This window comes from Anastrepha ludens, chromosome 3 (genome assembly GCF_028408465.1).
Source record: "Anastrepha ludens isolate Willacy chromosome 3, idAnaLude1.1, whole genome shotgun sequence".
Taxonomy (NCBI): Eukaryota; Metazoa; Arthropoda; class Insecta; order Diptera; family Tephritidae; genus Anastrepha; species Anastrepha ludens.
In genome coordinates, this window is record NC_071499.1 from 609,070 (window position 1) to 635,514 (window position 26,445).

General features: G+C 35.4%; 3 protein-coding genes across 12 annotated transcripts in view; 2 read left to right on the forward strand and 1 right to left on the reverse strand.

The window, feature by feature from the left end:
* Positions 1 to 738: 738 nt before the first annotated feature.
* LOC128856787 (3'-5' RNA helicase YTHDC2) lies at positions 739 to 4,848 on the reverse strand. 2 transcript variants are annotated; one of them, XM_054092113.1, is made up of 5 exons: positions 4,745 to 4,848; positions 4,036 to 4,631; positions 3,773 to 3,980; positions 3,096 to 3,707; positions 739 to 3,033 (listed from the first exon to the last, which is right to left on the reverse strand). In XM_054092113.1, exons 2-5 carry the CDS (start codon positions 4,591 to 4,593, stop codon positions 1,079 to 1,081), a joined length of 3,333 nt encoding a protein of 1,110 aa, XP_053948088.1. In that variant the 5' UTR covers positions 4,594 to 4,631; positions 4,745 to 4,848; the 3' UTR covers positions 739 to 1,078. The 2 variants fall into 2 exon arrangements, with proteins under 2 accessions (XP_053948088.1, XP_053948087.1); XM_054092112.1 differs by lacking the exon at positions 4,745 to 4,848 and having other exon boundaries at positions 4,036 to 4,728.
* A 2,058-nt stretch (positions 4,849 to 6,906) lies between these two features.
* Positions 6,907 to 10,309, forward strand: LOC128856789 (uncharacterized protein C9orf85 homolog). Its single transcript, XM_054092125.1, has one exon. It carries the CDS (start codon positions 7,077 to 7,079, stop codon positions 7,707 to 7,709), a length of 633 nt encoding a protein of 210 aa, XP_053948100.1. The 5' UTR covers positions 6,907 to 7,076; the 3' UTR covers positions 7,710 to 10,309.
* A 3,192-nt stretch (positions 10,310 to 13,501) lies between these two features.
* LOC128856788 (probable serine/threonine-protein kinase DDB_G0282963) overlaps positions 13,502 to 26,445 on the forward strand; it is a 39,528-nt gene continuing 26,584 nt past the window's right edge. For 2 of the 9 annotated variants that reach the window (XM_054092116.1, XM_054092124.1), the window contains exons 1-2: positions 13,502 to 14,082; positions 25,898 to 26,134. In XM_054092116.1, coding sequence (XP_053948091.1) covers positions 13,523 to 14,082; positions 25,898 to 26,134 — 797 coding nt within the window. In that variant the 5' untranslated portion in view covers positions 13,502 to 13,522. Of the gene's footprint in view, positions 14,083 to 17,733; positions 18,105 to 18,381; positions 18,948 to 19,050; positions 19,435 to 25,897; positions 26,135 to 26,445 lie in introns of those variants that run through there. The other 7 variants (XM_054092115.1, XM_054092114.1, XM_054092117.1 and 4 more) reach the window with 7 other exon arrangements.

Consider the following 26,445-nt stretch of genomic DNA (forward strand, 5'->3'; position numbering starts at 1 on the left):
GTGCTGATAAAGCCCCATTCCACTTCTGATTTTTTCATTTCTAAAAAGTTCACATTCTGAAACATCTACGAGCACAAAGGCTGAACCTGTATGGTCGCTTGGGTATTCTATTGGGTCTCTATTACCTGGTTTCCCTGCATTTTTTGCGTCTTGACTTTGTTGCTTTGGTGTTGAATTAGTCAGGCTGGAGCACCCAGATTGCCCCTGGCTCAGGTTACTGACATTTTCAGAGAAGCTGCTGTAGGTTGCTTTGTCTTGGGAGATCGTGTTTAATGGTTCTTCGCTTGAACCAGTCCCGCCCGCTTGGAGCTCCTTGCCCACGCGTTCAGGTATCTTTTTCCTCTTCATAACTTGCGCTAAATTACGCGCCTTACTTTCCGCAAAATCCTCAAAGTCACTCTCATTGGCTGACAACGAGGGCCTCGCTGCCGCCATTACACGTTTGTTCACACCTGACGCCACCGACAGTAGTGGCGAACACCGACACTAAAACACCACTTACCAAACTTATGAATTTGTGATACAACTTTTCTATTCCTTAAAGGCCAATTATTGCAACCGCACGTTGCTAAGCTGTTTGTTTTGTTTTTGTGTAAAGATAAATAGATTCACAAATAATTCCTTAAAAAGATTCACCGAATAATATAGCACACCAGTTCACTCGAGGGCTCAAGCGAGAATTGCTCAGTATGTTTGTATAAAAAACTCCAAATTAAGTTCTTGTAAATTCATTTTAATCGGTCCAATAAGTTATGTTATATTAGGCAAATTCCTGCTTGCTGCCCATTTACATTAAAAAAAGAAATTTTCTGTCAGTGTAGCATTTGGAATTTTTATGGGATGAAATATGTACATATTGAAAAATAAATAATATAAACATCCAAATATGTATACTTTGCAATCCGATCAATAAAATGTTTGCATCTACGATATGTTACAAGAAACAAAAAACAATATAAAATATCATATTACAAGACTCCTAATATGTTGCCAATTCTTATTTTCGTTACCCACATCGGAACTTGATATAAAATTATTGTAAGTAAAAATATCCAAGAAAACTTTTTTCATAGCCAATTTATGTTGGAAAAATATTTTCTAAACTGTAGAGAAGCTTTTGAACATGATAAACTGACGTTGATGCCTGCATTGAATTACCACTTTGCAAAAATATTTCAAATTGTGACTTTATCAAGCTACGGAGCAGCAAAAGCATGTTTGCATCATTGGTAGGCAACTCAAATTTGATCCAATTATCTATAGACATTATAGCTTTTGGGTTATTAATTTCAGAGGGGTCTGGTAAGGAAAGCGCTTCAACCTTTGTCATCAGTTCGTTAAATGTTTCATTTGAATCAACAGTTGCATTGCCAGAAACTGACTCTTCGTTATCTGAAATTTTAGAGTCGTCCAAAGCGTCTTTATCCAGCACACAATCTCGACCACATTGAAGAGCAATTACGACAGGCGAAACTACGGTGTTCATATTTATCGAGCATTTACTACCAACACCAGATTTTTCAAAGAATATCACCCAATCGAATGGGAGTTCGTCAATAAAATCTTTTAAGTTCTTCATGCCAGGTGGGTTCAGCGCCGATGTTCTCTGTAGTAGTAACTGCTTTTCTGCTCCCGAAATAAGCGTCCCTTTTTGGCGATCAATTACTGCTACGTTAGGGTAGAAACCAGCAGCCAAACAATAACGTACCATATTCCAGTCATCATTAAATAAGGACGCTTGTTGTCCCAAACGAAATTTTTGACATGTCAGATCAGCAATTTGACGTCGCGTTGCACAAAACACTTCCATAGCTGATTGCGATAGATAGTATTTATTGCAAAACTCGCGAACACGTTTCCTATTGTTACGCACTGAGCAGTAAGATTTATACAATGAAAGTATTCCCAGCTGATCGCTAAAAGTCTTCCCTGCAAATGATTTTCGTTGGAACGAGGCATGACCTTGAGCTGCGCGATCCGTTGGTAAAATGAAAGGATCTTTTACCGAGTGAAAAGCGACAATAGTCAATATGGAATCAAAGCATTTAAAAAAAATTCCGTATAGTAAACATTTGCCCAATTGTACATCCAAGGGAATCTCTACCAAATGTCGGCCTAACTCTGTTACACTTTCATCATCGTTGAAAACTTCCAGCATTTGTAGCTTTCTTACCGCATTTTGCACACTTACACTTGAAGGCGGATTTAGAGCCCTTGCTAAAAATGTTGAAACATCACTTTGACGATCCAGCGTCTTAGCGTATAAACAAATTTCAGTTAAGGGTATACGCATGAATTCTGGAATGCAGAATTCTGGCATATATTCATATGTTGCTGTGGAATACAATCGGTAGCACACCCCATTCTGAGTGCGACCGGCACGGCCAGATCTTTGATTCGCATCTGCTTTGGATATCCACACCGACTGCAGCTGCGATGACTCCGTGATTGAGTCATGAGTTTTCATTTTAACCTTTCCTGAATCGATAATGTAGGCCAAATCGGGTACTGTTATTGATGTCTGCCCAATATTTGTGGAAAGTATAATTTTGCGCACTGTATGCCTTTGTAGTGCCTCAAATTGATCCTGTGAATCCATTTGACCATGAAGAATACAAATTCGATATGTATTAGCAGGAAGAGTGCTTTGGATGAGATCCCTTTGCTGGACGATATCATTGTAACCTGGTAGAAAAACCATAATAGCACCAGGATGAGGACTCCGGTAGAGACCTTCCAATAACGACAGAATCAAATCGTGATCGACTTCATTTTCGTCGTTGAACTGTTGCTGATACGCAAGCAAAATGCGTTGTTTGTTTTCCAGTTCTTGCTTTAATTGCATTTGCTCCTTTAAAACAACATCCGAACTTTGTAGTATTCTTAAACATGTCTCGTCCGAATGCATTTTCGAATAATCAAGAGCAGTTAGCCCTCTCGCATCTCGGAGGTGGACATTGGCCTGATGAAATAAAAATAGCTCTACATATTTTGCGTAGTTGCATTTACAAGCTGCCATAAGTGGAGTAATACCTAATAAATGATTGCAGTAATACGTAAAAATATCTGTAACAATCACATATTTAGGGGTATACCTGTTTGTGAGTGCGCAGCATCTACAGGCATGCCTTCGCTTTCAATAAAATACTGCATTTGGTCAAACAAGGCAAGTAGTTCCTCCTCACATCGAAAGTTTTCAAGGCAACACTGATCTATAATTGCATCTAAGCCCTTTTGCAAATACACATCACTTAATTTGGCTGGGGTTTCAGTTGAATAAGTGGAATTGTTTTCCACACTAGCTGGCAATTTTGCATATTGTGGTGAATTTGATTCATTCATTGAACGCAAATATTTCTCCATTAAAGCCGTTCGATAGCCGGTGCGATAAAGTATATCTTCAAGTTGGAAAATTTTTACATTAAACCCTTGTCCAGGCACACTCATTACTGGACAATCATTGAAGTATTTTGAAAGTAAACTAATGTCCATTGTGGCCGACATAAGTATCACCTTAAGATCTTTATCATGCTTTAGCTGTTCCTTAATGGTTATAAGTGTAAAATCTGTGTACTTATCACGTTCATGAATTTCATCTATTATTAAATGAGTTACTTTACGAAAGAAATCTTTCGCATCAGCCATTATCGAACGCAATAGACAGCCACTTGTTGTGTAGATTAAATTAGTAGTTTTCTGAACACGACCTAAAAATCAAAATTTAAGATTAAATTGCAAAAACATGAATTCTTATGATTTAGCCCTTACGTACTTTCCAATCGTATTTGGTAACCAACAGTATCACCGATTTGTTCACCCCGTTCTTCCGCCACTCTATGGGCAACAGAAACAGCTGCAACTCGCCTCGGCTGTGTTACCACAAGACGGCATGGACGATTTCTACGCATACTATCATTCAAAATATACTGCGGCACTTGTGTGGTTTTGCCTGAGCCAGTTTCCCCACTGATGATAAAGATCTAAAAAATATTGACAATTTACAGCCGTTCAAATTTCATAATTAATGTTTTGTACAGCATGTTGTTTTAGCATATTATGTATTTCCTCTTGATATAGGTAAATAGGGAGCTCCTGTTTATCTCGGTAAAGTTCAGAACTTATGCGATTGGCACGCGGCGGTACAAGGCGTGATCCCAATCCAATTAATAACGACTCACTACGCAGACGACTTTTTTTTTGAAGTTGCTGTCTTGAGATTTGTTGATGTTGCACACGATTTGCATCAATCACGTGTGCTTCAAATACGGGTAGTGACTTTTCAAGAAGGGAACGGCTAGCCGCCGATAATTCCAGCTTACGTACATGTCCCAAAGATTTTAAACGTTTGCGATGTGTAATGTGAAGTACACGGTTGCTTTCGGGGCCATAACTTCGTGATAATAACCCAAGGTGTGCAATGTATTTATGGAGATATTTTCGTTGTACATTGGATAATCCCGGAATAACCAATTCAACATCAGAGCCGGCTAAGAATTGTGATATACGCTGGTGCAGTTGAAGTCGATCGTCCCTAGATAAAGTGGGTTCTTTGTTACTATTCTTGCCTCTAACTCGGTTTTTTGTTTTCAACATTTTTTGCAGCGTTTTCCACGTTAATTTCACCACGAATGCTATAAATAAATGGTCTTAAATTTAAATAGAACTTTTTATTATTATTGAAATTATCCTGACGCGTTCAGCCAGCTTGTATATATTTGTACAAAATTTTCTTTTTTCAACACACCATAGATATGATATTATACACCCCACAATTTTTAAGCATATTACTCTGTTCTATCGAGAGCCTATTACTGAGGAACTGAGCGTCTGAACTATTAATTAAGAGTTTTTATAACACCCCACCTTTTGGGTTATTTAATATAATATAATAGTGGCATTTTTTTCTAAGCAAGTTGCAAATTAAAACTAAGTAAGATAGTGAACTTCGTTGATAATAAAACCCCTAACTCATTAAAAATTAAGTTAAACCTTGTCGGCAAAACTGAACTCATGCCAAGGCGAATTGAGTACTGAAGGTGGCGCCATTAAATACAATTACTTTACTCTGACGTCGGCTCCCTTCGCAATACAAAACAAGCGCACAAAACAAACAAATGTAGGAGAAACTGCATGTTTATAAAAATTCAGTGAGCGGATTGGTAATATTGTGATTTGTTAGATTTAAGCTAAACAAACTAATTCAAACGGAGTGCCGCGTATTAAATTGTTAAAGCACAAATGAATATTTTGAAAAATTATAAGTTCACACACGAGTAATTCTCCTTCCCTTTGTTTGTTTATTGAAGGAACCTTTAGAACACAGCGAATTCGGAAGGCGCAATCTTCTTCTCTATCATTCTTGAACTTATACATTGTGTTGCAAATAAAGAAAAACTGTGCTATTGTAAATGAACCCTGTACTTTCTATGGATAAAATTAGTGCTACCAAAACTTGCAAAAAGAATGTTCTAGCATACCCAAAATTTCTAACATTATTTATGTTTAACAAAAGTAAAAACTAAACACATAACGTATCATTTAATTCAATAACACAAAATATATTCGTTCTGTACAAAACAGTCCCCTCTATACATTTGTACAAGCTATTCACAAATTAATTTGCAAATGTATTTCCTTATCATGTTCAACTTGTGGCCGTAAAGTTTACTTCATATAATATTTTCAATTTTAATAAACGTGTGCTGTCACAATCTCTCAATGTGACAATTTTCATTTCCTAGTATATTATAAGCAGCGCTTATCCGAGGTTTTGTTGTCGTTTTCATTGGGGAAGGATTCTTACATGCCAGGTCCCAAACCCAGCGTACAACCAAGTGAATGGCAATTAGAGACGCCCCCACTTGCGTGGACTTCTACACACGAAACCATCCATTCATGATACTGATATCATCGCCCTTAACAACCGAGCTGTTAGTTCTGCCTTTCCAAACTGAATAAAAAAGCGCGAAGTATTTTCTGTCATCATGCAAAGAGTTGGCGCGCTGCCGTTTTAGCACCCATGTCACTGTTTACAGTTACGATTTTGAGGTTGCTATTTGAACAACGAATGATTAGACGAGTGTGTGAATACATGTGAAATGATCGTCCAGTATTCGGCTGTCGATCCTCCTGTGGCGTGACAGCCAAATTCCGCTCACAATTTTATTTTTCACCATAGCTAAAAAGCAAACCTAGTAATCTATCATCCTTCAAGAATGATAGAATAAGAGATTGCACCTTCCGAATTAGGCGTATCGTAAGAGTCCATGAATAAACAAACAAAAGGAGGGAGAATTAGAAGAAGAAGAGTATGCGAATACAATGGAAATAACCAAACACAAGAAATTATGCCCACACAATTATTTTCTTGCCACGGCATCTGCCGCATAACAACGCAAACAAACTACATTTGGAGGCTTTATATTGCTTTCTACTATCACAATTTATCACGCGTCACTTCGTTTTGATTAGTTTGTTTATTTCAAATCTGACAAATCACAATTGTTTTGTTCGTTTGTTTTGAAGTGGAGAGGAAGATGAAGCCAGACTTGTCAAAGTCGCGAAAAATAAAGTAATTGTTTTGGAAAGGTGCCACCTACAGTACTCAATTCGTCTTGCTGATATCTTAATATACGAAGCGAAAAAAATCAGCGTTTTTATTTTTATCGCCTTTAATAGATTCGCCTTGTTACGAGTTGAAACAACAAACCTTTTGTGCAGTGTTTGGCAAAGTGGTATGTTTCTTTGTCGTTACTTTATTTGGTTTTTACATTTTCACGAAAATTTTAACCATCAGTAGACAAAATGGCAGACAAATATATATAAACTTTGTGGCTACCCCAGTGCCACCACCTTTTTAGACTCGCTTTGGAAATATCGATACTTCCTTCACTCCGATAAATTTGCAAAGATTTTATGATAACTTAAAGCGAGTCTGTAAATTCGCCTGATAATGAACTTTTTGAAGAATTGTAGATTTTTTGCTAAACGTTTTTAATGCTGAGTATAGATAGTTTTGATAGGTGGAATAAACTTAACAGAAAAGTAAAAGTTATTAGATCGACAACACATTAAAAATGAGCACTGAACGTGGAAATGCATCACGAACAAGATCTCAAAAGCATAAAAACCGCACCGCTTTCAAAAATGATCTGCACGATAAAACGCATCAACAAAAGAAGCTAAATTCTTTACACGTATCTGAGGTTTGTCAACATTGCAAGGATGTCATAGAATGGAAAATTAAGTATAAAAAATATAAGCCACTGACTCAACCAAAAAGCTGCACTCGTTGTCAACAGAGGAATATAACAAAAGCATACCATGTGCTCTGTCGTCAATGCGCCCTGGAAGCACGTGTATGTGCCAAGTGTCTCAAAAATGCGGAGCAGATTGAAATTGAACCACCACAGCCTACAATAGAAGAGCAGAGTAAGCTACAGGTTGAAATGGATCGGCTTATAAAATCGTTGCCTGAACGTAAACGTAGAGCTTTTCTTCGTTATATGAATAAAGGCAAAAGACAAGAAGCTTTAGAGCAGAGTTCGCGCGATGAGAAATTCGACGACGGTGATGGACAGAAGAAGGAGTTAGTAAGCCAAAAACATTTGCCCCACACTCGAGAAGATCTGCTACAAAAGATTGAACAGCTAAAGCTAAATAATGATAGTTCCGGATCGGAATTTGATTCCGAAATCGATGAAGTGTAATTTTTATTACATTTATTAGATTAAATAGCAAATAAGTGATTTCGCATAAAGGATAATTTATCTGTTTAGTGGTCTGGCCAACACAATTAATTCTTTTAAGTCGGTCAAAAATTATTAACAAAATACAATTCCGTAAAAATGTTATTTTGTGTCCCTAAGAGCCTTTGCACACGAGTCGTATCATTGTTGTTGTTGTTGTAGCTGCTGGAGTGACAGTCCTTGGCCGGATATAAAGCCGGGTCGTTTCGGTAACGTAGAACTGACTGTCATATCGTCATCGTCACTACATAAAAAATAATGCTTGCATGCACATAATGTAGCTTGCTGTCGTCAAAGTGCGAGTTGTCAATATATCGAGCCATGAAATGGATCTTATTTATATTCCCCATCGGAGGATAAATTAAAGAAAAAGGAGGCACTGAGTACATCCGTAAATTAGAAATATCTCAAACAGCAGATTATTCATTGGCACAACGAAGTTGCAAGAGGATGATTGTCAGTTTCAGACTTGACGATGACGCTACGACCCGTGTACGAAGGCTCTAATTGCTCATTCAGTAACGCTTTGAGTTGCCGTATTAATGTAAACGCAATGACTATGGTCCTTAACGACGTATAGCCAACTTCATATATAAATATTTTGAAAGCGTAGCGACAAGCAATTCAGCTGATTTAAAGGTTTTACGTTTTTCATAATCTTGCGTGGCTAGCATTTCCTACTTCACTGGCAGTACTTCGTTTGCGAGTTGTCGCCAGCAAAATTAGAAAAAGGTTTAATTGTGCGACAACGACAATTTGCAGTTTGCAGCCTCTAGTCGTGCTGGCTTTAAAATGATTGCGTTCATAAGAACGTGTGTATTTTAATATTTGACAAATGCTGTCTGTGGTCCGCCGTCGTCAAAGTGTTTATACTACTACTTAACTTGAAAACGAATTCCATTGTTGTATTCTTAAAATTTTCAACAAGACATTTTGTTAAAACATATAATGTAAAATGTATGAAATATAAATTGCGTCCCTTTAATTAAATCGCTGAGACTAAGACTTCTTATATTTAAGCGAAAAAAATAAAAAAGAAGTTAAATATCAAGATTATTACATAACAATGATTTTAATTGAGATTTAAAATTAAAACCTAAAATTTAGTAACCACGGGGGCAAGGCCTAATGAAACGAAGAGCTTGTTCGACTCAAAAACTATATCAGTCGAGGATTTAAAGCCATGTACAGTCTTGCTAGTGGCAACGTGAAAAAGATCAAAATGCTGCAAGCAGCTACGAGGCACATTATAATTAATTGTATCCAATAAAGAGAGACAATCAGCTGAGCCGGAGACCATATCAAGTAAAAAAAGGAACTGCCAAATAAAATTATAGAATATAGATGCAGTGCTATTAATTAATCGGTTGGCACCGAGAATTATAGACAGGCAAAGGTTCTGAGGGACTTCTAGAGAGACAACGGAAATGAAAAACAGTATGCTCCAATATCGAACGGACATACACATGACCCATACACAGTTTTGAATCATGGAAAAGCTTTATAAATAATATATTGTACAAAAAAGCAAATTAATATTTTGTTGGATATCCCCGATGATTTAGGACTTAATTCAATCTATTTGGCATTGAGTTTACTAACCTCTCTGTATCCTCAGTTGTAATCTTCGCCCATTCTGCCCGCACTTCGCAAAGCCCCCTTACATGTTCTTGCATGCTGTGGAATTATTGTTTTTAATAGATCCCACAGTTGTTCAATAGGATGGAGATTCAGTGACTAGGGGGGTGTTTTGATCTGTTTTTGAAAATTGTAGCAGAGCCAAACCTTAACGATCTCGGATGTGTGTTCTGGGTCGTTATCTTAATGGAAGCAAATCGTTTCTGATTTTCGGCAAATTCTGTTTTAAATTGTTCAGATACCCGCATTTATCCATTGTCGATTCAATAAATTCTATCTGACCCACACTATAACGCCAATACCGTCGTGTTTGACTTTGCCAATCTCCAACTTTCCCCCACTAAATCCACGGCGACCCTCTTTACCACCTGGACAAAGGAGGTCAAACTTTCCCTTAAGGTAAAAGTCGACGACACACCAATTCCGACGGTAAACAACCCCAAGATTTTGGGTGTAACCTTTAACAGCTTGCTCTCCTTCTCAGCGCACACAATCGCAATTGCCACACTGGCATGCCCGACACTGGCGGGCCTCCTATTACTATTACTGTTAACAAACAAACAAACTTTACCAATAAGATTTTTTTCTTGTTGTAGCATAAACATTTCCCATGCATATACGAGGAATGCTGCTGAAGTGACAGTCCTTGGGTCGTTCCGTTTACGTAGAACCGACTCGTGGGAACGGCAGTGCTTTATTTGACGACCTCTTATCCCAAAAATAAAAAAATTGCTTTCGTCTGAAAAAATTACTTGTTTCTTTATTTAACTATTAGCAAATTTAATGCGGTTGCTATATTTACTTGTTGCTGCAATACTTACCGTTATGTAAACGATAAAGGAAGGAGTCTTGTTATTTTCTTTGGTTTTGTGACTTAAGCATGTATTGAAAGAATAAATAAATAAAATATGTTTTCAACTATACATTTACCTATATTGTGCTTTTAATAAATTTAAAAATATTTGTTAGGTGCACGCAAACTTTATGGCCTATGTATTGCAAGTCGATTACAATAACCTTAGAGTACATAGATCTGAGAAAGGGATTATTGCGTCGTACAAAAACAAACATTGCAAAAGACTTAGAAGTAGCATAATTATTTAGCGTGGCAAAACTAAATTTTTATTCAAGACATGCCGCAGGTCTTTAATCTCATTTACCACATCTAAATATATAGACGAAATACGATGTGAGATACGGATTTGATTATGAAGTTTAGAAAAAGTTGTTTGATGATATTTCTTAAATTAAGAGGTAATGGATTTTTTATGCACCATAGGTACAACTTTTTAAGCTCATATACATTTCTAATGACCATATCAGATGGCAACGAAGTGGCATTATGTTAATTTTTTTCGGATGTTACTAACCCATTCTTCGTTTTTTCATAAACACACCTCAAGTGACGTCAGCCCATCAACAGCCTGTTAAAGGGCTCACCTTTAACATCTTTTCATCCTAGGTATACATAGCCGTGCAACCAGGATTTCTAGGATATATGGGTGTATGTATATGTAAGGTTTTAAGCCTTTCATACATCTACAGAATTGAAGTTTCAAAAATTTTTTTAATTTAATTCTAACACAATAGAATGTAAACTAAACACTAACAGTGAGATATGTAAAGGTAGTAAGTCTAATTACAGCTTCTTATAATTACATTAAGGACTTGAAGACAAATGTTCAGAGGAGTAAGCCTCCTAGATTGATAAAAAAAGACATTTAGATCGCAATCACATTCAATTTACAGAATTGAAATAATTGCGAACTATTTTGTAATTACTCGTATTCATAGGAGTCTTAATTGATTCTGAAATGGGATTCCAGAGCCTCGCAGCATTAATGAAGGATAGCCTTGATGAGGACAATTAAGAGTATTTGAGGGCAATCAGAGCTTCATATCAATTAGATCTCATCAATCATAATTTATTGTAAAGTTATTTGGGAGTTTAAAATTCAATAAATATAGTATTACAATTTCTATAATTTTATATTTCCGCAAAGAAATTCAGTCACATCGTCGTCACGCGTAACATTATTAAAAGCAACATCAATGGTGTGAGATGAAATAGAGTCAAGCTTGCTATATACAAGCTCAGAGTATGCGATGTGTGGTGCAGTGAAATTCTTAAACGTAAACAGTATACACGTAACTTGCAACTTTATGCACAGGGTCAGAACAGCTCAACACAGAATTAACAGCAAAGCCTACATTTTGTATCTTGTCATGAAACATCAGGACGCCATTACCAACAAATAATTTTGGAATATCTTCTACTTGTGCTAAGCCGTTACTTGTGGACAATACATGTGACTTGGACGCATTCAGGCTAAGACAATTATGGAGCGCCCATTGTGAAATTGCGTTTAATGAAAATAATTTCAAAACAAAAATCCCAACAAGACCAATTCTACTCGGCACATACAATTGAATATCATCAGCATAATCATATATATACTAAACCAAAGTGGGCCAAGGACAGAACCTTGTAAAACTAGACAAGAAAAACATTTATTTACTGAAACCTGCAAATAAAAAACTATAATTTGATTTCGATTCGTCGCTTCTTTTCAGCAACTTTTTCTAAAATTCTTTCTAGCGTGGGAGCCTAAAGATACGAGTAAAGCTGTGCTGTCCCAGTCAACCGCTCTTATGGTATTGGACTTCTTAAATATTCAATTAAATCCATTTGTTTTTGTGTCATGTTTGCCGTAAAAAAACAATTATTTTTGCCAACGATTTAATTTTGTTCTAAGAAGAGTGGTTGCTAAAAAATTCGATTCTCTCTATGGTAGTAGGTGGTATGATCTACTTTAACTAAGTAATAATTTTAGTTATAAGGATAGTAAAAAATGTATATGTATTCGGCAATGTCTGTTTTCGTCACAGTTCAATGGTTTTGAAAATAATTTTTGCCCTTTTCTCGGACTTCATAGTGCAAATTGACAAAGGTTTAATTCCGTCTGAACTTCCTCAAAATCTAAGATATCCCAATGAAAACTACGCATTTATTTTTAATTTTTCTTCTTTACTGGTGCAGTAACCGCCTAAGCGATCTTGGCCAATCTCAGCAAGTTCCTCTCCCCTTGGTGCTTCCAATGTAGTGAAGCCCTCTACTTTCGTTGCCACCCTCAAGCATCGTACCGAATATTTCGAAGCCGTCATAGCCACTGAATTTTAATTCTTAGCAATATATCATGTTTGCGCACATCGTTCCATAAACATCGATATTCGCCGCCATCAACACGCATTCTAAGCCCCGTCGCATCAGATGATGAGAGCGTGATGAGAAAGTTAAGGTACGATTTTTCTTCGTTGAGGGAATACTTTAATACTCAATTGCCTGCTTAATCCAAATTAGTACGGTTGACAAAGTAGATTCTCCGTTAAAATCTTTACATTTAGCATGATATATATACATATAGCACGATATTATTCGTCTAGTCTTGAGGTGTTATCGGAAAAAAATGTTTGAAAGATAAGCAGTGAATCTTTATGTTTTAATAAACTATCTTCTAGATTCTGAGTAAATGCACCGAAAACCACTCTCCTTTGAGGCGAGCACATGGATATTACGTGTATACTTTCGTAATAGTTTATATCTATTGTTTATAACAATCTTTATGTATGGAACAATCTTTTACAAACCGAACATCTTTCCGGCCAACATAGATTTGATTTAAACCTCCGGTTCTATTAGAGCTAGACACCTTTTTCATTTTAAAGTCAAAAGAGTGAGTTCAAAAAAAATTGCTATAAACAAAATAAATGTTCAAATCGAGCTAACGAACGAATTGTACTAAGCCCCTGTACAACCGTCGTATTCTTAGTCTAATTTTTAATGAGAAATGTATTCTTAATAAATAATAGAAAATATTAATATTAATATTAATTTATTTAGAATCAAACAAAATTTGTTTGCATTAGTAGCGTTTCATCCAATAAAAGGGAAATTATTATTTCGATGGGAAAACTAATAATTAGTCTAAATCTAAATTTGGCTGGTTTGTAAAAGAGGACCCCTCATTAATTTACATAAATATGATACTAAGAAAAATGTCTAATCATTTTGTATAACATAATTATTTTAGTTTCCTTATTATAGGTGAAACTATTTTCGGATCTGAATTTGTGTTATGCGCGATCTAAAGGAATGCTTAATGGATCTCTTGCGAACGAGAGGAATTTCAGTGGGGGAGCAATTTACGCAGTGCACTGATAGGAACTTCTCAAAACGCCATTATAATTTCAAAACCATCCGAGGGCTTAGTACTGAGCTTGATTCTAGCAACTCTGATATTATTTCGGGACCCATAATCCATTTTAACGAAAATCTTTCAATGGCAAGAAGATTTAATATGCGTAATTTTGCATCGTGCCGCTACACATCGTGTCCCTCTAGTAGAACTAGTCTGGAAAGCAGTTTAAGAAACGATGAAAGGAATTTATCATCTGGAGATGATTCGTTGCCAAGAAAAAGTTTTCACTGTAGTCGAAATTGTATATGCCAAGCAGCAGTGGAAGGAAGTACCAGTGACGACGGGACACAGCTCGATTCATTCTGCACTCTTTGTACTTCTTCGTTTAGTTATACAAATTGTTGCGGATACAGTAGTAATGCATGTTCTGACTCTAACTCGGAGTGTATTTTGGGTTCAAACAGCAACAGCAGAAAACGTTTAAAACAGTCAAAAAGGTAAATGATAACATTGTGAGGCCAAAACTGCACACTTTTATTAAGGTCTTATACAACTTTGCAAATTTCAATCATTCTTGATTCGACACTCTATTTATTTTCAAAATATCGCTTTGAAAAGATATGAAATATCGAATAACATCGTAAAAATGTGTAAAAGTGAAAAGAAGTAAAAAATATCGGAAAATCGCAAATGCTTTTAACTGCTGCTTTCATCGAATAAAAATTAGCGAGTTCATATTTTTATTTTAATTTCTTTATTGTATTTGTATTTACTTCATCGATACATTAAGACATGAAGTCTTCTCATTGACAAATTGAAATATGATACAACCTTTTGAAACTTAACTTAATTGCAAACTATGAAAACCAAAAACGTAATGTAAAGAAAATTAAAGGTGGAGAATATCTAAACGAAAAACAGCATTGGAAAATAGAAGAAAGAAATGGAAAAAATATTTGTTACTGCGCTCGGTAACTAATTCCATGTTCTGGCAGCACTGACAAAGAACAATCTAGAGGTCGTTAAACTTTTATATTTAGAAGCAAGAATGTTATGGGTGCGAGATGATTGCATAAAAAATAGTTTTCGAAGAAGATACGGAGGTTGATGTAATCTGATTATCTTATATAGGAAGAGCAGGTTATTAATCTACCCAAGAACTGGGTTTTTGCTATATAAAAAATGGTTCTCATAACATTTTTTACTAGATCTACAACTTGTGCAACAGGTTTAAAACTTACATTATACCAGATTCACCATACGATTATTCCCCGGTATTACCTTCCAAGAGATTTTTGGTTCATTCGGAATTCGTGCTCCTTTTATGCGCTCAGTGTTGACTCTTTTACTTTTAGTTTTCTGTTCACTTGAATAAAAATGTGTTTGTTTGCGTAATATTATAAGTGTTGCGCTCTATGTGAGAAAGCGGGAGAAGAGAAACTTTGGAATAAAATATTCAAACAATTTCTCGAATAAAATATTCAAACAATATTATAAAGCGACAAAAATATCTAAAAAAAATTGAAAAAGCTATTAAGATTTAAGATTTTATTATTGTTATTACTATTATTTTTATTTTAATTATTGGAAGGGCGCCATTGGCGAAAGGTGGAGCTCTTGCCTAGGGCAAGTTATTGGCTCTATAATACCATACAGCGTAAAGCTAAATGTGATACCAGTGGATATCGCAGGCAAAATTGCACTTTGTTCGGCGAAATCAGACTAATCAGATTTCGGGCACTGCAGGATTCTCCAGAGTGAGTTCATCTCCATGATAACTGATCAATGCACACCCTCGCTGAGTCCAAGAGGGGCCTTCTCCATTTACATCCTTTCAAGGGAAGGGTGGGCGGTGTGCAGTCGGATCCTTCTGGCAACACTTAGATCGGAAGTGCTCGGAGAAGTTTTAAGGCTAACAAAGTCACTGCTTTTGAATAGTATGGGAGTTCTTTCGGGCATTATCCATTAGGCACCCATAGACCCTCGAGACTTGGCATTACTTCCAGTCCCTTTCGCAGTTGCTGTTTGTTGTTTTGCAGTTGTTCTGTTCTCGCGGGGCTAAAACTAGGTCATCTTGCATTTTTTCCAATGCCTGTGGATATAGCAGGTTTATTACCAACCCGATGAATTTCATGCGGTTAACTTGACCGTAATTTGGCATCGTGCAATATTCTTTCAATTTTGATCAATTTACACATTATGTTCACTTCAATTGCCACTGTAATTGAAAACCTGAACTTTGTAAAACCAGTACCAGTAGTAGTTATGATATTGTCTACCCCAACTTTTTTAGGTTCCCCCATTTATCCGTGGTTAATCTTATGAGTTTTATTAATTTAAATTGGTTTAGTGGTACTAATTAATTTCTTTTGTATTTAGTCCTTTCAATAAATAAAGCATGTCCACCTATTCATTAGTAAGTGAATTTTCAACTCGTTTAGTTATTCTTTAGTGGTTACAGGAATTAATTAGTTTTTACTTATTCTGCGATGCTAAATGTTAATGCTGAACTGTGTATGTGCTGAACTTACTTTTATGTATGTATGTATCTGTAATGACATTTACAATCAATAACGAATAAAAAAAGAGAGAACGAATAAAAGTCGATGCACGAGAAGTCATGACCAAAACAAACTTTTCCTCTCTGTTTTCACAATTTCTTCGATTAAAGTGCAAATATAGTCGGTTATGGTAGCTTCAACAAATTTTAATTGTTATATGCACTTTTGCTCGTGTTGTGCAAGCACATATTTACATCCATGTATGAATATATATGTACATACATATAAGTATTTCAAAGTGCTATGCGTAGACATTTATTTTAATAATAAATATGTGTATAATTTTGTTTTTTTTTTTAAATAAGTTACAAAATTAACTACAAAATTAAAATTTTATACTAAATAGGGGCGCTAGCTACCAAGGCATTCTGCTTAAAAGTCCCATACAAAGCGCAGTAATTCAATTTTATAATTTTGGTAAAATTTAAATCTAAATTCTAAGTTCTGAAAAATAGCCCACTTTGCGCGATTTCAGGAATTAAATACGTAAACAGAAATGTGATGATAATCAAAAAAATTTTTCTGTTTTATTGTATATGGCAAGACTTAATTCCTTAATTTTTAAAATATATAGTCACAGTTTGTTATAATATTTACAGGTTTTTAGTAATTGCATAAGAATGGTCCATTTTAGTATAGGCGATAACAGAGGAAACAATTACCGATCTAATCATAAGGAAAAGAAGAAATGCGTTATGGAGAACCAAAAACTAAAGTGGCCAATGTAACGAAAATTAAGTTAAGCATTTATACTTCAACCTAATAAATACGTCTTTTGAGACCAAAAGAAATAGGTCCAAAAATCTTATACCACCACCCAATAAATGTAGTTATTTTTAATTTTCATAATGCTACTGAAGTTCATCAGTTGGCTAATGATAACCATGCAAATTCAGAGGCTGTGTTGCTTGTTTTTTCAAATACATATACATGTATAAATTATATATAATACATATGTATATTGGGCCACAAATTAATTATGTGTTTTGAATTTTTTTAATTACATTTTTTCACCTCGGACTCATATTTATTCTATTTTAAGTCTTAGCGCCCACCTGTTTACGCGCTATAGAAAGTTACTTAAGAGCAAATTTGCTCGAAACAGTATTAAATTGAATGAATGAAATAAAATTTAAACAGATAAAGTTTGTTATAAAACTTAGTAGGTTTTTAGTGGCTATTTTAATATCTTATAGCTACATACACAATAAATAATATAGATTAATAATGTAAGAGTATTTCATTATTGGAAGGGGTAATAATCAGCGACACACCTGGAAGTTGCGTTAATATTTTTGTTTAAACAAATCTCTCATAATGAGAATTAAAAAAACGCAACTCTGTAGAGCGTCAACCAAAATTTTCTATATGCTGAACATTCCTACATGCACATGTATAAGCTTATGCATGCACTTGTGCACATATACATACTTTCATACAAACATGAGAGTCTATGAAAACCAAAACACATGAAATCTTCGGTTAGTGTGGCAGCTCATCTTTGCCTGCCGTCTTCCACTGCCACATCAGTTTCAGTAATCGGTAGCCACCGTTCATGTCTCTTTCTTTACAATAACTGAGGTACAAAGCTCCTCACTCAATCGCCAGTCGACTATTGAAAGGTGCACACGCCACCTGTTTCTTTGTGAAAGTCATAATCAAATTTCAATGAGTTGCGATGTGCAAGATTCAGTCAAAATATAGCGAAATTCAAACGAGGAATTTACCAACGCATGTTTTTTAAAGTTCATTGATAGAACATTTAACACGAAATTCAGCACTCAGCTTGTTGCAAGCGGAGCTTATTCTTCTTTTGAAACGGGTTTGAGTTTTGATTTTTAATTATTATGAACCATTTCGTAAGACATATTGTGAAGTGCTCAACATAAAAACCGTTTGACACCTACTGTATATGTAACATCTACATACAGTTAATTTTTGTTTATGTGCATATGTATGTAAGTTATTACCATAACTTAATGTTTCAATCGTAGTTATTATTTAAAAGTTTTACTTGTAAGTGCTAAATCAATGTTTAAGTACTAATTCTACATACCATCAAATTCAATATGAGTTTTGCGAAAGAATAGATTCCGTTTTGTTATGCATCCACACATGCGCATGTAGATGACGATAGGTACATACATATGTAAGTACGAATGCCCCTGCATACATACTCCATAAATATGTACAAAGTTGATACCAAGAAAGAAAACTTGAAAGATTCCAACAGCTTTTACAACAAATCAAAGTAAAAGTGAAATTATGTACCAACGTCATAAAAGTGCCTTCAAAGACTGATGCACCAAATACAAGTCAACTTGCAACACAACAAACGTGGAGTTCATCGCTACAAATACATACATGCGTATATACATACATACATGTGGGCTGGTGCATATACATAATTGCAAACTGTCGTGAACGCCTAAGCAAATTTACCTCTAAAAGCACAAATCTGTTTTCAATGTGAAATTTACAATGAAACGTAAAATCTCTGTGGCGGATTTCAAAATTATGTCACAAAATAAGATTAAATATCTAAGTGCTAATTGTTGAAATATCTGTGTATTATACTTATACAATGTGGAGAATTTTTTAGGAAGCACTAGAGTATCGGTGCCGGTTTTTGAAAATATAATGAAAACTAAAAATATGGAATATGCAACTTATCTACATTTTCGTTATCGATTTGCAAATCTTTTAACCAAAGCCTAAACAGGCCTTTTCAAATGCTGTCTGTTTGTCTGGGCTAATCTGCGAAGTGGCTGAGTCGATTTTTACATAACTTTCACTAACAGGTAGAGGTCATATATTAGCTTTCTTATCCAGCCATTAGATGGCGCTGATGTCGAATGCTTGTTTTATCACCTACCCGTACGCATTATTGTTGTTGTTGCAGCAGTTCATCATATGCATTCCTCTTGCTTGGCTTCCATTATGCAATATTTGTGAAATCATCCGTCATTTTGTGTCATTTCTCTCTGGCGCCAATAAGAAATGGTGAAAGATGTTGTGATTACGTGGCAAATATTAAAAAAATTTAAATCAATGAATGAAATGTTTGTGAATTTTTGTTTCAATGCTTGTTTTGACCCACTAGATGGGACTACAGTCGAGATATTTCTATAAATCGTGTATTAGTCCAATTTGAGATTCATGCAATTAAGTAAGAAAGAATACTTATGCAAAATATGAGCCTTCTGGAGCGCTGAGTTTGGGATATTAAAAAAAATTATGTTAACGATCAGACATATATACGTATTTTAGTTAAAAAAAATACGCTAAGTGAGTAATTAAGCTGCAGTAAAAAAGCATCCATATTTTTAGTTTTTTATATAATTATTTTAAAAATAACATCTTAAATTCTTAGACGTATTTTTTGAGTGAATAAATTTAATTTTGTATACGATTTTAAGCTTTCTTTTGTATGTTTTACTTGTGACTCAATATTGAAGTATTTGGGTGCAAATAGTTTTCTGAATATCGAGTTGCACAGCTAGCATTTAATTGTTGTAAAAAAGAAGAAAGAAAATGATTTAACAAAGAGTGAATATTTTTGAAAAATTATGGAAATAAGAGGATATATTAAACAGACATATTTTAATAATAGGTGTATTTGACTTAAATAAAGTTAACTTATAGCCAATGGAATACATTTAGCTTACATCTATAAACTAGATAACATAATAAGCTGGTTATGCGGTGCACCATGAACGTTGTCTGGGTTCCTGTATACAGGCATTCCTGGGAATTGTATCGCAATTGAGCTGACTAAGAGGTCAACTGATCTTATATAAGTCAATTCCGCCCAATATGTGGGCGTCCTCAACTAAGCTCTGATTAGGTCGGTCCACATCGGACAAACCAACAGTAGATGGACCACGGAACCTATTTATGAGATAACTAGATAGATGGCACCTATAACAATTGAACGCAGAACTAGGTCTCTCATCAATCTAGACAGGGACTCTACTACTTTTCCTTTGCCACTGCCTCGCTCTTCGCTGTCTAAACTCTTACTTCTTTGGATGTCTAACAAACATGGAACAGGGCGTCCTCAACTAAGCTCTGATTAGGTCGGTCCACATCGGACAAACCAACAGTAGATGGACCACGGAACCTATTTATGAGATAACTAGATAGATGGCACCTATAACAATTGAACGCAGAACTAGGTCTCTCATCAATCTAGACAGGGACTCTACTACTTTTCTTTTGCCACTGCCTCGCTCTTCGCTGTCTAAACTCTTACTTCTTTGGATGTCTAACAAACATGGAACAGGCAGCCATCTACAGTATATTTTATCGTATAGTCATGTAGAGTCGGTTCAATCATTCAGTATTGTTCATTCGTAACTCTTTGCACAAAGCTTCTTTCTGATCACTATTAACAACTCTTCTAAATTACAAATAAAAACCTGCAAGTAAAAAGGGTCGCAAATATTGTACTGAAATTAAATATCTGCAATTTGACTTTTGAATAGTAACATTCTAAAATGATGTATGCACTTACTGCATATTTAAAAAAGAACGGAGTTTCAATGAAGAACACTAGATAAATATCATAAACACATAAATAATTCTGACACGACTGCAATGACATTTTCATGTCACTATCTCGCAATAAATATTGCTAAAGTCTTTGTAAATCGCAAAAAAGTAGTTAAAAATAGAATTATACTCGTGAACTATCAAACCTTTCCTAAACATTATTGTTGTACTTTCGTTTAGCTGTGATGAAGGCTTATCATAGAAGCAGTCGAGCAGCTGATTCGACTTTTTTTATAGTATTACATGTTCTGTTTTTTTGTTTTACTCTACTGCTGGTATCTTGTTGGTATGCTTTGGTTGAGATTATTTGTATTATATGACACATGCTATATATTTATGTATATACAATTCGCATACATAAATTAACGTACACATATTTATTTATACGAAAATGCAAGTTAACAAAGGGCAAGTCTCTATACCACAACATTACCATCTTTGATGTTTTCAATGGGACTGGATGTTTGAGAAATTGTATGTTTTGCTTTATTGAATGGTAAATTTTTGTCATTTACTGTTAACCTACACATTTTTGTGTACATATATGTTACCCTCGAGCTCAATCCATTTGTAGAAGAGCACTTTTACTTTTCTTTTGTTTCGTCTTATGTTGATACCATACGTCGCATAGTTAATGCCCAACCACACGATAATGGCGCTGTTATGTATTCAAATAATAGAATTAAATATACCGTAAATTCCAATGATTTTGAACATTCAGAGCTTATACGAATATTGTTGGAAGCAATATCTGCAAATAAGCACTTCGCCGACTCCAGCCTCGATAAAATCGAAAATATAATATTAATAAATTTCCAAGGCAAACTAATATATGGCGGTACAGTAGAAGAAAAACTGAAATGTACTTGTATTTCGTTTCGCGGTATTCCAAAGGGATGAATTATTTTTTGTAGAGTATAGTAAATAATATAACAACAAACCAAGTGCCTTTGCATACATCACATTTAATTGAATTCCTGTGGATTCAACATTCCAAGGGGATGAATTATTCCAAAGGGATGAATTATTTTTTGTAGAGTATAGTAAATAATATAACAACAAACCAAGTGCCTTTGCATACATCACATTTAATTGAATTCCTGTGGATTCAACATAAATCAATTCATCATTAAGATGCAAGAAATACGTGTTAGGCGTATTGACGGATTATCATACAATTTACGGTATGATATGCATCGCAATGTTGGAGGAAGTCACTATTTTATTCCGCCTCCGAACAGCAAATACGTTTTTTCATCTCAGATATGTACTCGAAGGCTTGCCATTATCCGCTCGGGTAACCGCTCGTAAAAAATACTTTTTCTTTATGTCTACAGTGAGCATTGAACCTGGAACTAAATGTAACAGTTGCTGAAAGCGAAGGCCAAGACTTGTAAGCATATAGTCGAGGGGTCGAGGGAATATAAAACATGCTGTTACAACGGGGTGCAAAGGGTGAAAGGTGTTAAGGTAGAGCGTTTAAGGGGATATGTGAATAGGTGGTTTCTGTGTGGAACAGGTTGAGTAAGTCGGGATCGATTCTAGATAGGTAGGAGTTTAATCTGGTATAGTGGTATAACGCAATTGGGCAAGGGCAACGTAGGTCTCACGATGGGTTTTGGGGGGTCCGAGTTTAAAAATGAGGTAAGAGAATCTTGACGAATGACGTATACAGGGTGCGCCAGCTTTTAAGCCGGTATGTAAACGCTGAATAACTTTTTCATTTACCAACCGATCGACTTCAAAATAATAATGTTTTCGATACGTCAATTCAGTACAATTTGAACCATGGATCGCTTTACACCGAAACAACGTGCTGAAATAATGACGCTATACATTGAAACTAGTCGGTCTATTGTTCTAACTCAACACGCATATCGCAAAAAATATCGGGGCACGTTTTAACCTCTCTGGCAACGTGAATAAACAAAATTGTCGCATTTGAGGAACTGAGAATCCACACGAGATTCATGAAACGCCATTGCATGACCGGAAAGTAACTGTTTGGCCGGCACGAAACGGTCGATGGGAACCGATATCGATGGATGTTGGCTCATTATGTCTGCCCACAAATGCGTCAGAAAGGTTTAGACGGTTACTGGTTTCAACAAGACGGTGCGCCATGCCACACTGCTAATGCAGCAATTGAATTTCTGCAACGAAAATTCCCAGGACGTCTAGTGTCAAAAAGAGGCGACATCGACTGGCCCCCCGGGCATCTTTTTGTGGGGTTATCTGAAAAGTAAGGTTTACGACAACAAGCCGCAGACTATTGGCAAGGTGATGACAAACGCAGAAAAAAGATCGCAGTTTGTGATTGCTAATAAAGGTGGCCACTTGATTGATATTGTATTCAAAAAATAGTTTAAATAAATTGTAAATAACCAAACCAAATAAAAATACCTCACGTATACAAATCAGTTGTTTTCTTTTAAAGTTATTCAATGTTTTCATACCGATATAAAAGATGGCGCACCCTGTATAGCCTGCCTATAAATCGTTAGGTATAGTGGGTATTATGTTTAGTCCTGGATCTCGTCAGATACGTCGAAGAGATGTCCCATGAGGAAGCTCAGTCTCGAGCAAAGGACTGCAGGAGTGATTCCTATGATATTGCTTTTGGACTTAAGTGGCAATTACGGTTGTATGCGCCGAGAAGGATAGAAAACTATCAAACGTAACACCAAGTAACTTGGGTTTGTTAACAAATTTACAGAATACCAAGGACGCGCCCAACTTTCCCGCTATTTCGCTCTCAGTGAATTTGGCAGAATCCTTCTGTGTGCGACTTCACACGGACGCAATTTATTTGCGTTTTGTTTATCTATGTTTTTTTCTTTTTGCATCCGGTCGCGCAAATGCACCAGTGTGACGTCACACTTCTCTGGATCTCGTCAGATACGTCGAAGAGATGTCCCATGAGGAAGCTCAGTCTCGAGCAAAGGACTGCAGGAGTGATTCCTATGATATTGCTTTTGGACTTAAGTGGCAATTACGGTTGTATGCGCCGAGAAGGATAGAAAACTATCAAACGTAACACCAAGTAACTTGGGTTTGTTAACAAATTTACAGAATACCAAGGACGCGCCCAACTTTCCCGCTATTTCGCTCTCAGTGAATTTGGCAGAATCCTTCTGTGTGCGACTTCACACGGACGCAATTTATTTGCGTTTTGTTTATCTATGTTTTTTTCTTTTTGCATCCGGTCGCGCAAATGCACCAGTGTGACGTCACACTTCTCTGATGGCCACAATCGTATATCCTATCATTCTTGACGGCCGCTGTGTTGTATTAGTCCAAAAATTGTTTTTTGTAATTTAATTGACATTTTTAGTGAGTAGGTATACAATTTTATTTTATAGTATAGGGTAAAAGATTAATTACTGGTTGCACATAGGCGAGCAATAATTTGGAAAAATTAATATTTGCGAGTATTACACAAACAATATTGAGCATGCGCGTATAGACTCTGGGAAAATTCCAACAAAATGATGCGGAAGTGCTAGTTGGATTCTGTGTGAATCACCACTTGAAAATTTATCAGCATTTTTATATTGTAAATATTAAGCTTTCTAATTAATTGAATTAAAAGTATTTCTTGTGGAATTGAGTTTCTCCTTTCATAAAAACAAAGATTTGGTTAAAGCCAAAGTTCGATGTTATTGTAATATAAAAATTGAAAAAGTAATTAGTAGTAAAAATAATTTAAACTTAAAAAAATATTTTAAAAAGACGTCTTGGCAAACTGTAAATTCATATCTGAAAATGTAAGTCATCAAATGGCCAGTATTATTTGTGTCTTGTTATAGTTATTGTTATATAAAAATTATAACTAATTTACAAATGAGTATATTAATTATTCACAAAAATAAAAATTAGTAAAATTGGATTTGGTACAAAACTGTTCGAAACTGTCATTCACCAACCCAGCTATTAATCATTCCGCAAGATAAACCTCTTTTATTCAAGATGGAAAAACGCATATTTTTCTTGTATGCTAGTAGTGATATGTTAGGACTCTTACATGGTTTGGCTCCTCAGTCAATATACGATACAAAGCAAAACATTGGAATCAATCATGAATTCTTTAAGTAGTCCTCCTCAAAAACTAAAATTCATTATTTAATTATTGTATTATGAACTTTGCGACAATGAGGAAAATTAAAAAAATATATAATTTCTATTGAATAAAATATGAGGCCAAAAAAAATCATATTTCGTACATATTTTAGCGCGACTATAGTATTTTTTTATCAAATACTTTCCACAAATTGCTGTATGCAAATGTGGGAGAAATATTTTGTTGTCTCAGCAAAGACTCTGCTCAGCTAAAACTCAAGAGTGGTTTATGAAAGTCTAATGAACTTTTAATGTAAAGCTCTCTGCCGTTAGTACTTCTGCTAAGAAAAAACCGTCATTGCTTGTAAACAACAAGTATGCGTAAATGTTTTTTATGCCAGCGTAAATAATATTTTCACAAACAACATGTTACAATAACAAAAGTCAACTTGAGCAACTCGGTACATTGCGACTTGCGATCCATTGTGTAGAAATAAGTAGCTTATTGACTTCAGAATGTAACATAATATTAGAACTTGCAGACGCGGTTTAGCGCCAAAGTTTTAAGGAAAAATTTATTATTATGAATAAATCAAATTCCAACTGGCCATACCTATACATTCAAATAAGGAGAGTCGAGAATTTGACGCAAATAGGGCATAGTGAAGTATTCCGTCTGTTCCTCATTATAAATGTAATATTACAAATATGAAAAAAGCATTTAAACGAGCGCTTCGTGTATACGTTCTGAACTTGGTAATTAGCAGAACAAGTGTATTTTCAGTTTAACATAAATAATTCCGGTTTCAATGTCATTTCCGTTGCTAACCATTTCTACTCCGTTGCTATCCATTTCACTACAATAACAGAAAGCGCAGGTCGGATTTCATACATACATATCTAATTGAATTAAGCTGTGAAAAAAGTCTAACTTTGACAAGTTGTGTTGCTTGCCCTACTGCAGACATCTCTCTGAAGGCTACTGAAACAGTTGCCCAGTGGATATGGGGCACTCAATAGATTTTGTTTATAGGGCTCTGGAAAGGAAGAATTTTAATATTTTAAAGAAAATATAACAAAGAGCTGATAATTATTTTATTTCCCTGCGATTAGTGAGATTAATGTTTCATACTTACAGGCATGATATTGGCTCGGTGTTCGGCAAGACTGACGACAGCAACATAGGCAACGCTGTCAATTTATCAGTTCAGGGCGGCAGCCAAATGCATTCGCACCAATTAGACTCCTATGACTCCACGGGAAGCATTTCTTCCATGGAAAGGCCTAATGGAGGCGCATTGGCTCTGCATTACGCGGCGGCACGTGGCTGCTTAGACTGTGTGCAATTGCTTGTGGGAGCATCAACAGATATTTGGTGAGTGCATTTTTGTTTTCATCTGAACGTAATATACTTATGAATGACACGCAAAGCATTATCGTAATTATCACTAAAGTCGCTGTCAATTATGGTGAAAGCTATTGGGCCAACACTAACAAATTATAAATTACCGCAAAATGTCGGTCGACGACAAAGCAAATTAATTACTTATGTTCCAATGAGAGTACCAATATGTCGGAAGCAGTAAATGCTAAATTGCTTGTTAATTGTCACTGAATAACATTTCTCTATTTAAATTTATGCAAAAACTACAATTCATGTCTAATTAATAGTAATAAACATTGATA

Coding starts and splice junctions, on each gene's coding strand:
- LOC128856789 (XM_054092125.1), top strand. CDS start 7,077: ATGAGCACTGAACGTGGAAATGCATCACGAACAAGATCTCAAAAGCAT.
- LOC128856787 (XM_054092113.1), bottom strand. CDS start 4,593: ATGTTGAAAACAAAAAACCGAGTTAGAGGCAAGAATAGTAACAAAGAA. Junction 3,981..4,035: donor ATATGCTAAAACAACATGCT/GTACAAAACATT, acceptor AATATTTTTTAG/ATCTTTATCATCAGTGGGGA. Junction 3,034..3,095: donor TGCTGCGCACTCACAAACAG/GTATACCCCTAA, acceptor ATCATTTATTAG/GTATTACTCCACTTATGGCA.